Raw genomic sequence first — 14238 nt, forward strand, 5'->3', positions numbered from 1 at the left:
ATCTGGGTATGATCAGACTGCAGGCATTTCAACATGATATCATCTTGCATGTCGATTTCAATGCAATTTTCGTAAAATGAAACGTTGAAAATGAAATGAAAAGTAATTTGATCCATACTGCTAAAATTATAATCGGTGCCAAAAAAACGTGGGGTTATGAGGGAAGATATAAAATATCTAAACTCTGTAATGTATATTGGTAACACTTTACAATAAGGTCTTGTTATGTTTGGTAACATTAGTCATCTATATTAATTGTATTCATTATCGTGAACTAACAATGTACAATACTTCTACAGCATTTATTAATCTTAGTTAATTCCAACATTTACATTTTTTAAATCAAAAGATGTGTGTTAACACTTTATTTTAAGATGACGTAGTTACACATTACTACATGTAATTACTATAGTAATAACAGTAAATTATGCATAATTACAAGTAACTAACCTTAAACCAAACCCTAACATTAACTCTAATGCGCTAAGGGGGTGGTGTGGCGCAATGGATAAGACACATGCCTTTGGTGTGAGAGACCCGGGTTCGAATCCACTGTGAGACACCAGTGTGTCCCTGAGCAAGACACTTAACCCCTAGTTGCTCCAGAGGCGTGCGACCTCTGACATATATAGCAATTGTAAGTCGCTTTGGATAAAAGCGTCAGCTAAATGAATAAATGTAAATGTAAATGTAACTCGTAAGTACATGTAGTTTATTAATATTACTCCGTACTTATTTGAGTAAGTACAATATAACTACGTCACCTTAAAAGTTAAAGTAACCAAAGTTGTATCTGTGAACATGAACATTTATTAACATTAACAATGACTAAATGCTGTAAAAATACTGCTCATTGTTAGTTCACGTTTGCTAACACATTAACTAATGTTAACAAATGAGACCTTATTGTAAGTTCTAATAAGAATTGTTACATGTATATAAAACCCATGCAAACTCATCAACTTGTTAACCCTTTTAATCCATAACAAATGCAATTTAAATCTCAATCACTCGTGTTCAGGTTGGTCATGTCAATTCACCACATCGACCATCTGCTTGAGTTCTTGCCATTTTTTGCCCACAAAATGTCGGCAATATGACAGCACCTTCACATTTAAAATAGCTATATAAACCGTTCTTATTTTGGTTTCCTTTTACATACCAAGCTAAAGTTTCCAGGATTTACTTACATGCTCATGACAGTATTTGACAGTTTTTTTTATTTACTCTCCCATTCTTGTTTAACTGTAGCATGTTGCTAGTGCTAAAAGATAGTGTGGTGTGAATGCATACTAACCAGATCTATGGTCTTGGCTGTAGCTTTTGAATTGTCATCACACCACGTCTCGCACCACATCCACTCCTGAGGTAAAGACTTGATGGCTACTTGATGGATCATGTTGTTGGGAAGGTCCTGTTAGCATCAAACCCCAAAGAGAAACATTCAAATCACATGAAAGTCCTTCCCTAGTTGTGAACATATGGCTGTTGAGCGATGTCAAGCTAATACCTGGTCCAGGTTGGACAGACTGTTGGGATCTTGGCTCAAGGCTTGGTACTGCCCTCTGAGCCGGTCTCCAGCTGCAATCTTTCTGAATTTCTTCAAGTCCACCACATATAATGCACTGGATGATAAGGGCCACATTTACTGAATATTACATCTCTCATAATATTCTTTCAATACTAAATTTTAAAATGTTATACCATTCTAGAATGTACCTAGAATTTTGAAGACGAAAGTGATATTCTCTATTTTCAATGTACAGTAATGTGATTTGTCTAAGTCTAACCTGATATGGTATCTCCGGTGCCCAAGATGGGAGGCCCAGTAGCCAGTCTTCCAAAAACGGTAGCCTTCCATTTCTTTCCGGCTGTCGCAGAATGGCGTGTAGCCGTACGGGGCGCCCTCTAGATCCAGATCTCTCAGCTCCTTCAAATCTGCCCTGACAATCTAAATATAAAGCATTCACAGGGCCATGTTTTGTAATTAGAAGATATCACTATTTGCTAATGCGCTAACAATGAATTTTTGGCCTGTGAATTCTTTTGGCTGGTGTAACGTGCAAAATGCCAAACTGTAAGACGTGTTGTTAAATCAGATTCACAGTCTGAAAAACTGATGCACATCACCATGCATTAACATAATACCACTATTTTACTACTAAATCTGTCAAAATGTCCAGTATACAACAGAGCACACAGTGCAGAATACTGTATCTCACAATGCAATGCTCAATTTGCCATTCAAGTGCAATGGATAAACTGGAAGTAATATGAGCCATGATTTTTTATATTTTTTCTTGACTTATTATGTGAGTATATCTATATTATATATCATAGACTGCCAAGAGTCAAGACGTTTTAAAGTGAATATTCACCGAAAAAAGAAGATTCTGTCATTATTTACTCATCCACGTCATTCTAAACCATAACACTTTTGCTCATCTTTAATACACGAAATGAAGATATTTTTAATGAAATCGAAGATATTTGCAAGAAATTTGCATGACGTGCAAGAAAAAAACTCAGAAGAAGATGAACAAAAGTCTTGAGGGTTTGGAACGACAGGAGGATATGTCAATGATGAAAGAATTACATTTTTTGAGTGAACTAAACATTTACAAAACAACTGTAATTTTCACATGCTATTTTTACAAATATGCAGCGGGCTAGCATTCAATTCAGAACCACTGTTGTTTATCTCATGTGTAAGGTCACCTGATCAGCATCAACAAAGATGATCTTGTCCACGGCCAGGGGAAAAAGCACATCCAGGAAGAGGATCTTATAACCCCAGATGATTCGCTGCTTTTCTGTCTGCTGGTGAAGCCAGCGGGGCCACTTATACTGGACCAGCTCATACTGGAAACCATATGCCTTCGCCATGTGCGAGATTGTGTCCTGTACACGCAAACATGAAAGATAAACTATAGAGGAGGATACACTATAGAAGTATGTATTTGTCAATAATTTGTTCTCATTTTCTTTGGTAAAGATTAGGAAAAAACATTAATGTAATGATTCATGTTGGAGCATGCATTACATAGACTTCTGCTCTGCTCATTGTTTAACATTTGAAAATGAAATGAAATATTTGTATTGTATTTTACAGTTATACTATAAAATAAAATGATTATTATCATTATTACTATTATTATATTTTCTTTACTGATCAATTTTTATTCTACAGTGAAATATTACAATAGCAATTTTCTTTATTTAATTTATTTAAATTTGAGCCAAATTGGCCCTACAAACCAGCTCAAAAATGTATAAATAAATCTGAAATCTGAGCTCACTCTAAGATCAAAGCAGCACACACAAAATTGTTATATCTTATAAAATGTAACAAAATAAAAAAAATAATCTGATGCCATAACTATGCTATAAACTTTGTAAAGTTGGTCAAACCAGCAACAAGGTATTCCTCAGAAATGTTTATTTGCAACTGAATTGACTGACAATTTTTATATATATTTACAAAAATAACCTAGTGTTCAGCCAATCAGACTTGAAATAGTCATTTGAGCCAGCTCTTGCTATTTATGGTGTACAGAATGCATCAGTCAGTCAGTGAACGGCCAGGTGAGAGCAAGCTGGGAATGGTAGCAGTCTTACCTTAAATGAGGGGGAGAGGTAGTTTTTGAGGAACCAGAACTTAACAGGGGTTGATGTGTGTTGAAGGACAGACAGCATCATTATTCTATAAAGGGAAAAAGGGGAAGCAGAAGAAACATGAGGAGCTAAATACAACACTGATGTGGTTGCGTTCATATAAGTGGTGATCCTACCTCAGGAAGCGCTCATACAAATGTCCAGAGGCCACTGAGAATATGTTGAGAACGTCTTTCTTCTTATCGCCATCATCCACACTTGGTCCACCAGCAAAACTGTAAGACATCCAAAATCCAAGTCATCAAAGTCTGCATCAATTGATTTGTTCAAAATGTTTAAATAACTTGTATTTTATATATATATTTTATACACACACACACAGTTCAGGGTCCAATTCTCAATAAACTCCTAATTACTGCTTATTAATAGTTAGTGAGGTAGGTGTTAAGCTTAGGCATTGGATAGGATGTAGAATATGGTCAAGCAGAATAAGGAATTAATATGTGCTTTAGAAGTATTAAAAACAGAATATCTTCAGCATGCTAATAAGCAACTAGTTAATAGTGTGAATTGGACCCTGAAGTGTTACCATATAATTCATTCCTGTTATGGCAAAGCTGATTTTTCAGCAGCCATTAATCCAGTCTTTGGTGTCACATGATCCTTCAGAAATCATTCTAATATGCTGATTTGGTGCACAAGAAAATTTTCTTATTATCAATGTTAAAAACAGTTGTGCTGCTTAATATTTTGTGGTAACTGTGATACTTCAGGATTCTCTGATGAATAGTAAGTTTAAAAAAACAGCATTTATTTAAAATGGAAATCTTTTCTAACATTATGTATTTAATGTCACTTTTGATCAATTGAATGCATCCTAGCTTAATAAAATAAAATAAAATAAAATAAAATAAAATAAAATAAAATAAAATAAAATAAAATAAAATAAAATAAAATAAAATAAAATAAAATAAAATAAAATAAAATAAAATGTATTAACAGTCCACTGGTAAACATGGACATGGCAGAATTGTGGATACTGCAAAAAAATAAAATAAAATTAATAAGCAGGTTATTAGCTTGATCCTTAAAAAAGACAAAAAGAACATGCTCAGTTAAAATAAATGACCAAAAAAGGTAATCTTATTGAGTATACCTCTCATTGCTGACTGATTGCTGAACCCCATTTACTGTATGAATGTCACTGAATTAGGTAACAAAACATCAAACCAAAGTAAGCGGCATCGGCAAGCAAATGATGCTAGATATTTTCTCAGCACTAACTTCTGTTGGTTCAGCCTACAATGTTTTGAGACAGCACAAGTTATTCTTTTAATAAGTTAATGACGAAAGAACACAGATTTCACAAACAGTTTGCTGATCTTTTAAGCAACTCACAGTATGTATGTTCTGACGAGGTTAAGAGATTCCTGAAGATCTCAATTACCATCATTGCCACAAAATAAAACAAGTGCCATCTGTAGCTTTCAACAACCTCCCTAGCCAAGATCTCACCTACTGCTGCCTCTGAACAGATATTCACATTAGAGCATTTAAAAAAATAAAAAGCAAGCATCACACCATAGGAACATTTCAGTCCCCCGTTTCCAAACCACATACTTCAACAAAAAAAAAAAAAAAAAGGTGAGGCAATGTTAAATCAAATGGAGTGGAGGTGATGTAACACTGCTGAGACAAGGTGGAATTTCAAAACAACCAGGCAAACTATTTCTAAATATGGAGAATGATATGTGTGAAAACTAAGTTAAGAAACTCAATGAAAAAGATAAATTACCGCTTACAAATCAAAATTCTGCTGTATCACTTACTGACGCAAGAAAAATTGAGATAAAAAGAAGAGTGAAAACAAGTAGAGATTAAGTTCCCTACCTTTTCTCCAAAGAACTCCACGCACTTCACAAAGACAGCAATGAGCAAAGGAGACAGATCATAAAACGTAGTCAACAGAGCTGTTAGTTAAAATGCAAACGCCCTACACAAATATTCATTCAAAAGTTTGGGGTCAGTACAATTTAAGAAATTAATATTTTTATTCAGCAATGGCACATTAAATTGGTCATAAGTGACAGCAAAGACATTTATAATGTTACAAAAGATTTCCATTTCAAATAAATGCTTGATATTCATCAGAGCCCCGCATAAAATGCATCAGTTTCCACAAAAATATTATGCAGCACAACTGTTTTCAACATTGATATTAATAAGAACAACAAATCAGCATATCAGAAGAATGATTTCTGAAGGATCATGTGACACTGAAAACAGAGGTAATGATACTGAAAGTTATTTGCATCACTTTGCCCTCACAGGGATAAAGTAAATTTTAAAATATGTTCAAATAGAAAACAGTTATTTTAACTTGTAATAATATTTCACAATATGACTATTTTTAATGTATTCTTGATCAAATAAATGCAGCCTAGGTAATATAAGAAACTTAACATTTAAAAATTTGACCAACCCCAAACTTTTGAATAATGATGAGTGTGTATTTACATAGTCACAGGCAGGCCTACCCAGGATCTGCCCTTTTTTTCCACACTGATTGAAATCCACAAAGTGGATTTGATGAATGTGTCCGTTATCAAATTAGCCAAAAAATATTTACATGCAAGATGTTTATAGACGATTGATGATGGACGGTCAAATTCTGTACAAATCTGCAGCCACAGATTCTATGCAGGTATAGCCGTACACAAAGATCTTGCTTGTGATGTGAAATTTTTGTGTCTTTAGAAATACAAAATGTTTTTACAAGATGTGATCCAAAATGAGAGTGCTTCAAAAATCAGACTCACCTGGTTATTGAGTCCCAAATGCCTTTTGATTCGGTTTCTTCACTTAAAAGATCCTCATTGAGTTTGTCAGCCTTTTTCTGGACCTAATATTAGAACAGATGTTACTTTTTCATTAGTCCCTTCAGCTGATATTTTATATGGAGGCACAGTCTGTAAATGCTGTAAATTACATTGCAAGTACTACAGTAACATCTCAACACTTACTCTAACTTTGATGATCTTGCTGTGGAAGCTGTTGAGCACCACAATGACATTACCAGCATCGACAGGCGAGTCCGTTCCATCATGCCTAAAACATACACAACACTATATAAACACTATTTCTGCACTCCCTGAAAGAAATACCAGTGCTCACAACACAACAAATGAAGCATGCTAAAAGTTAAAGACCTGTAACAATAGATCTATAAGGCTTACTTTATCTACAAAAAGTGTGAATAGAGTCCATAGGTTTTGCAGTTCGAGTTGAATTAAATTACAGAAAATAATGAAGACAACAAACAGCAACAAGGACAAGATTAAAGGGGAAAATGTGATAAGCAAGACAAGACAAGAAAAAGAGGATGAAATAAAAATAATAAGAACTACAACAAAGACAAGATAAACAAAAGAACAATAAGAACAAGATAAACTGAAGGACTAGAACATTGACAATAACAAGGACAAAAATATAGCAGCAAGCAGCAATTAATGGGGCCAAGCACAAAAAAAGACATAAAGAGTTATGCAAGCATGGCTGAGAGCATCAGATCAACTGTAACAATGAGTAGTTACATTATAATTGGTTATGGTGGCATGGTCCTGATGACACAAACAAAGTTTTGTAGCAATACGCTAATGCATTCATAAAATCTAATTGGCTGAAGCCCATAATGGCCAAATTGAGAAAATTGGGTATCATTTGACTCTGTATGCTGCACTGAATTAAAAGTGTTTTATGATTTTTGAGCAATCCATTCAGAAGTTATAACCAAAAATAGCCATTTTCCATTTCTCCTGACCAGTAGGTGGCACTGTGATGAAATGCTACATGTAGCATCAGGTCATGCTTGTGATGACATTTACCATGTTTGGTCTCAATACGCTACTGCGTTGTGTAGATATTGCTGTACATCCATTTTGATGTACACTTTGTTGAATTTGTTCGTGTGTTATTCGAGAATGGTTTGATTTATCAAACATCTTTTAACTTTTTTTGCCAGCATGGTCTGAAGATGATGTGAGACAATTTTGGAGGAAATCGGATCTAGGACAGGGATGTCCAATCCTGCTCCTGGAGGGCCACTGTCCAGATAATTACTAGGCATTCTAGAAACTTCCAGGTAGGTGTGTTGAGGCAGGCTAGAGCTAAACTCTGCAGGACAGTGGCCCTCCAGGACCAGGACTGAGTTTGGACACCCCTGGTCTAGGATGAGAAATTCAAAATGGAGGAACAATTTTAATATCGGAAAATGACGTCAAAGGATGCAATCGAATCACTATTAGAATCGCGATTGATTCGCTAAGTGAAACTTTGGAAAGTTGGTGGCTCTAGAGGGATTGAGTTAGAGACCCCAAAACATTGTGGTTCATTTTCAGACTGTCCTTTATCTGTGTGTCAAATTTCACAACTTTTAACCATGCGGTTCTATGGGCTGCCATAGACTACAAGAAGGATGAAGGAGGAAGAAGAAGAAGAAATTAAATTTCTCACAATTCAATACTGAAATTATTTTGAGTGTTCCTTTTGTCAAATTCCTCCTGTCTCAGTAGGAAGTTGTAATGACATTAAAATCATAATAAATGTCCAGCAATACAGGACACAGAGTGCTGTTAGCTTCAGCATCCTAAATGAAACCCTGGATCCACTAGGCTGCACTTCCTCAGAGCAGGATATCAATGAATTACACACTGAAGGAACACTGCCTTCCCATTAATTTAGCAGTCAGCAGTGTGTGTGTGATACTTCTTTTCTCTCTCACACAAACTCTCTTTCTCTCTCTCTCTCGGTTTCTTTGTGTGCCAGACCCCAGACTATATGAATAATCGCACTAGCAGTGTGAAAAATTACATTGCGATCTAACTTTAACCTGCATGAATGGGGTATATATTTTACTGTCTCCCATAATTCTATAAGAAACCACAGCTGTTTCCTTAAAGAACAACTAAAATATGCACAATCTGAAAAAGGAATTAAAATTGAGGACAAACATTTGGGAGAGTTTGATGTCTACCATTAATTTGAGTGTGGCTGTTTCTTTTAGCCCCTTTTTTTGGATAGCATTTGTATTCCTGGTGCAGGTGCAGCATATTGCTAACAAATCCACGATGGCAGGTTTGACTCCCGGGAAATGCATGTACTGATAAAATTCATAGCTTGAAAGGATTTTACATCATTGTGGAAACAAGTGTACACTACTACCATTCAAAAGTTTGGGGTCCAATGTTTTTAAAAAAAAGAAATTAATACCTTTATTCAGCAATGATGCATTAACGTGACAGTAAAGACATTTATAATATTACAAAAGATATCTATTTCAAATAAATGCTGTTCTTTATAACAAAGAATCCTAAATATATATACTGTGTGTGTGTGTGTGTGTGTGTGTATGTATATGTGTATATGTGTATATATATATCTAGGCAAAAGTCATGTAGTGTATTCCAGCCTTTAGAATGATTTCTAAAGCATCATGTGACACTGAAGACACTGGAGTGAAGATGCTGAAAATTCAGCTTTTCCCATTACAAGAATAAATTACATTTTATAATGGAAAACAATATTAAAATAACATTTTTAATAATATGATATAATATTTTGTGATAGTATTTTTTGATCAAACAAATGCAGCCTGGGCAAGCATGAGAGACTTCATTCAAAAACATCCCCAAACTTTTGAATGGTGGTGTGTAAATGTAAATCAGTGAAGTGAAAACACTCACGCCTGTATTTGATAGATATCCTCTGAGCGGCCCTCGCGCAGCCTCAGGATCCATGCGCCGGGGTTGGCCTTCAACTGGAAATAGCCCTGTACAATGCAGTGGGTTAGTTTTTGCTTTAATATTCCACAAAAGAAAGAAAGTCATACAGGTTTGGAATGACACGAGGGTGAGTAAATAATAAAAGAATTCTCATTTTGGGTCCATATAACACTTGCTATACCAGTAAAATTCCTTTAAGAGATTTAAAAATAACAAAAACAATACATATTTGGACAAAGCCAAGAAGAGGGACAAACTCACCAGGTTGGCCATGACGATGGTGTCATGCATGAGAGGTTTCTGTCTCATGCCCAGTGTAAACTGAAGTCCTCGGGGAGGCTGACCTGTGGACAGGTCAAAACAGTGGCCCTCCAACAGTAGATACTCAAGCTCATACTCAGCATTCACTACACCGCTGACCTGACAAACATACAGTAAGAGAAGACTCATTTATTCATCAAGATCCGTAATACTGACGCTAAACATCTCTTTCCAGAGAGGCCTGGCTGAGCATGACAACTCAACCTATTAAAAGTAACAAATAAAGTTTGTTAGTGAAACATGAACGAACAAAATACTTGGTGTAGCAAATGCAGCTATGTATCATAAAAATGTGAACATTTCAAAGCACTACTGTGGCTATTGTGCTGTATGAAATACTGAAAAAACTGATCAAGTGCACAACTCAGCTTTGGTAAATATATAAATACTGAACTCAGAGTTAGAACTCATACCTCCTGTAAGTGGATGTTGTCTAGATCGTATGGGCTCCTGACCGCCTCTACCATCCAGCTCTCTGGGGTGATCATATTAAGAGTGAGCAGAGGGGATTCTGGGATTTCCGTAAATCGAGCCATAGGGCCGGGGGAAATGGAGTTGTTACCAAAGAAGGAAACATCCGGCTCCAAAACATATTGATAAAAGCTGCCATAAAATAAAATAAAAGTTAAATAAATCACTTGTAAAATAAACTGGTGGTCTGTTGTAATTTGCCATTTTAAGGTGGGAATAGCTAGGAATCCTATAACAAAATAATTAAATAAACTTCTAATCCTGCCCTTTTTGGGGGGAAATTAAATCAAATAATTTTTGAAAATGAAATATTTTATATACTACTAAAGAGCAAAAAAAAATAAATAAAATAAAATAAAACAACAGAACATGAAATGTACATGCTGATTTTGAAGTATAGGCTAACAAATTTACTGTCATTGATTATTATTTACATTACTGCACCCATTTCTGCCAATATAAAAAGCATGTTTTTTTCCACTATTCTGACATTTTTTACTATCAAACTCTGTTAAAGGAGAACTCCGGTCAATTATAACATTGAGCTCAAATTTTTGTAAATTTGGAGTGCTGTCAGTACAGAGAACAACAACAAAAATCGGTGTTGCCTACACCGTGTTATCCTCTTTTTAAAATTTGCACCCTGTTGACTTCAATGGGGCAGGTTTTAAACCTGCTTTTAGCCTCTTAACATCCTTGATGTGTCATTACAAGTGCACAGCAAATGTGAGTGATTCCTTCAGAGTGAACGCGGGTGAATCTGACTGTAGTAGATGTGAAAGATATGAATTAAAATGATGTTAATTCAGCCAGCGCACATACCTGTATTTTCTTCCTGTTTTCGGTCGAAGTCCACAGTAATCGATTGTCAAGTTCACGCGCATAAGGTTTAGTTACCTATGATCACGCACGTGAACTCGACAATTGATTACTGTGGACTTCGACCGAAAACAAGAAGAAAATACAGGTATGTGCGCTGGCTGAATTAACATCACTTTTAACTAGATGTACCGCATGGCGGTACAAAATATGACCGCTGCTCAGGCCTGCACTGGCTTTCCACAAAAAATATACTTATACATACTAAGTATGAAAAATCTGTGTGTTTTTTTTCAAAGGACCCTCCCATTCAATTTCTACAAACCTCTACCAAACGGTTGAGGTGCCTGTTGATGGTAAAAGTCAGTTATCTGACTTTGGCATGGGTTTGTTGTGTTTTACTGAAATAAAAAACATTTTTTCCCCAAAAAAGTGGTTTTATCTTGTAGCCCTGGTCCCAGAGTTAAACTCATTCCCACTGTACCTAGTAGAACACTTAAGTAAATGTCCCATTGAAATTAATGGGATTTTATGGATTTAGGTGAAGAAAGTGTACACATAATACATTTTGGTCTGTACCATGAAGAGAAAACTGATTCAACTATATAAACTATATATTTTCTGAAAGCGTAGACTCTCAGGATGTGATCTAACATGGCATGAAACATGTCCCACCCACCTCATTAGTATACTGCCTAGGGGTGGGCGGTACACCGGTGTCATAGTCATCACCGGTGTGACATTGCGCCACGACATGGATTTTCTAATACCGTCAATACCGTAATAAATCAATTATGTTCCTTGAACGGCTGCATTTACATCAATAATATCTAATTCTAAATAATAGGGCTGACTTCTAATGGATTCGACGATTCGATTCGGAGAGGTCTGATTCGACTATGAACCTCATAGTCGAATTACATGGGCGTCAGTTTGGTTTGAAATGTGCTGGGGACAGAGACGCATTCGCATTTTCAGAAGGGCTGGGTACATTTTTATTTATTTTTTCGCTTTCGCGCAGGTCATGTTTTGAAAGACGATGTCCTGTAGCTTACTAATGTAAATAAATAAAAATGTATTCAAAAATCTGCTTCACATTTTCAGCAGGGCTGCGGAGCAGCTGTGGGTTGACTCCACACGGTTCTCATGTGCGTTAAAAAGCTTTACGTGGTTTAATGTAAACAACGATTACCAAATTTCCCTCTCATATTGCTCCTCATAACCACTGAAAATGGTAAAAAAAATCGAACCCGGAGTCCAATTATTATGGACGTTATCTGATATTAAGCGTTTCTGCTTCACATTTTCAGCAGGGCTGCGGAGCGGCTGTGAGTTGACTCCACGCGGTTCTCATGTGCGAGTTGACTCCACGCGGTTCTCATGTGCGTTAAAAAGCTTTACGTGGTTTAATGTACCTAAACAACGATCACCAAATTTCTCTCTCATATTGCTCCTCATGTTTATGAAATATTATAATATATGTGTGATATATGTGTTTTAGCTCTTTTGTTTGAAATGGAAAAAATCTAGCTGCTATCTAAAAAAAAAGAAAAAAAAAAAGGTTCGACTATCAGTCGACTACGGCAAAATCTAACGAATCAGATTCGACTATGAAAATCCTTAGTCGAAAACAGCCCTAGTTATTACACTGCTAATTTTTGTTTTGTTGTACACTGTTAAGTAAGATCTTTAGGTTTTTTGCAAAATAAATGTTGAGAATGCATAATACTCTCCCATGTCTCTTTTTGATAAGGATACCTACCATTTACTTATTATATTATAAAAATATTAACTTTATTCACATACTAAAGAGAGACAGGACAGGCTACTCCTCCCAAAATGTACCCAAAAAAAGTTATACCGTGATATTATACCGTCACCGTTCAAAAGATGAAAAATACCGTGATATTAATTTTAGGTCATATCGCCCACCCCTAATACTGCCCAAGCATAACACATTGGGTATTGGTAAATCGGGTATATGGCTGATACCTAAAAAAAGTAGTAGTATGTGCATGTCTGTCTGTGTGTGTGTGTGTATGTGTGTGTGTTTGTGTATGTGTGTGTCTGTGTGTGTGTGTGTGTCTGTGTGTGTATGTATGCGTGCGTACATGTGTGTGCGCGTGTGTGTTTGTGTGTGTGTGTCTGTGCGTGTGGATGTCAGTGTGTGTGCATGCTTGCGTTTGTTTGTATTCCTGCATGTGTGTGTGTGACAGTATCATCCTAAACCAGCAACCCTTCGCTCAACAGCACCATCTACAGGCCGATGAGTGTACAGTCACTAAATGTGCACATAAATTAATTTATTTTATACCCCCCCATGGATGAAATTCTACGAAACTTAGCATACCCCCAGAGGATGTCAAGTTAATCATACACATGAAATATGGTGCAGTTCTGAACATCTCAACTGAAGATAGGGGCGATTAAAGCAGAATAATATTGCATTTTCATTTTTTATGGGAAGGGGTGCAAATCACAAATGAGTGATTATGGGCTAGGTTGATGTGGGCCCTTAAGACCAACATACCATAAAAATTTCTTCATCCTCGGTGCCACGGTTCAGGTAGTTATTTAGGAAAAACTGCATTTTTTGGGTTTGGGGGGGCCCAGCGCGGGGGGGGGGAGTGGCCCCCGGGGACCAAACGAAATTTTTCCGTAAAAGTCTAGTGGGGCTACATGCCCACCAAATTTCATGTTCCCCGGTGTTTCGGTGTCCCTGGTATCGTTGATGAAAAATTCAGTAGATGACAGAAAAAAAACAAAAAACAAAACTTTGACAATCGATTATGGGCTAGGTTGATGTGGGCCCTTAAGACCAACATACCATAAAAATTTCTTCATCCTTGGTGCCACGGTTCAGGTAGTTATTTAGGAAAAACTGCATTTTTTGGGTTTGGGGGGGCCCAGCGCGGGGGGGGAGTGGCCCCCGTGGACCAAACGAAATTTTTCCGTAAAAGTCTAGTGGGGCTACATGCCCACCAAATTTCATGTTCCCCGGGGTTTCGGTGTCCCTGGTATCGTTGACGAAAAATTCAGTAATGACGAAAAAAAAAAAAAAAAAAACTTTGACAATCCCTATATGACCGCTTTCGCTAGCTATGCTAGCGGCGGTCATAATAATATCTTTCACATCTACTGCAGTCAGATTCACCGTGTTCACTCTGAAGGAATCACTCACATTTGCTGGGCACTTGTAATGACACATCAAGGATGTTAAGAGGCTAAAAGC

General features: G+C 36.4%; 1 protein-coding gene across 3 annotated transcripts in view; it reads right to left on the reverse strand.

Moving 5' to 3' along the window:
• Positions 1-14238, reverse strand: part of uggt2 (UDP-glucose glycoprotein glucosyltransferase 2) — a 35060-nt gene that overhangs the window by 2526 nt on the left and 18296 nt on the right. For 2 of the 3 annotated variants that reach the window (XM_079881169.1, XM_079881170.1), the window contains exons 28-39: positions 10130-10319; positions 9657-9815; positions 9357-9442; positions 6639-6723; positions 6435-6517; positions 5506-5529; positions 3792-3890; positions 3619-3703; positions 2719-2901; positions 1791-1951; positions 1511-1625; positions 1298-1414 (exon numbers count right to left, since the gene is read on the reverse strand). In XM_079881169.1, coding sequence (XP_079737295.1) covers positions 1298-1414; positions 1511-1625; positions 1791-1951; positions 2719-2901; positions 3619-3703; positions 3792-3890; positions 5506-5529; positions 6435-6517; positions 6639-6723; positions 9357-9442; positions 9657-9815; positions 10130-10319 — 1387 coding nt within the window. The remainder of the gene's footprint in view (positions 1-1297; positions 1415-1510; positions 1626-1790; positions 1952-2718; positions 2902-3618; positions 3704-3791; positions 3891-5505; positions 5530-6434; positions 6518-6638; positions 6724-9356; positions 9443-9656; positions 9816-10129; positions 10320-14238) is intronic. The other variant, XM_079881171.1, reaches the window with a different exon arrangement.

Source organism: Squalius cephalus (genome assembly GCF_949319135.1).
Source record: "Squalius cephalus genome assembly, chromosome: 9".
In the NCBI taxonomy this organism is placed as follows: Eukaryota; Metazoa; Chordata; class Actinopteri; order Cypriniformes; family Leuciscidae; genus Squalius; species Squalius cephalus.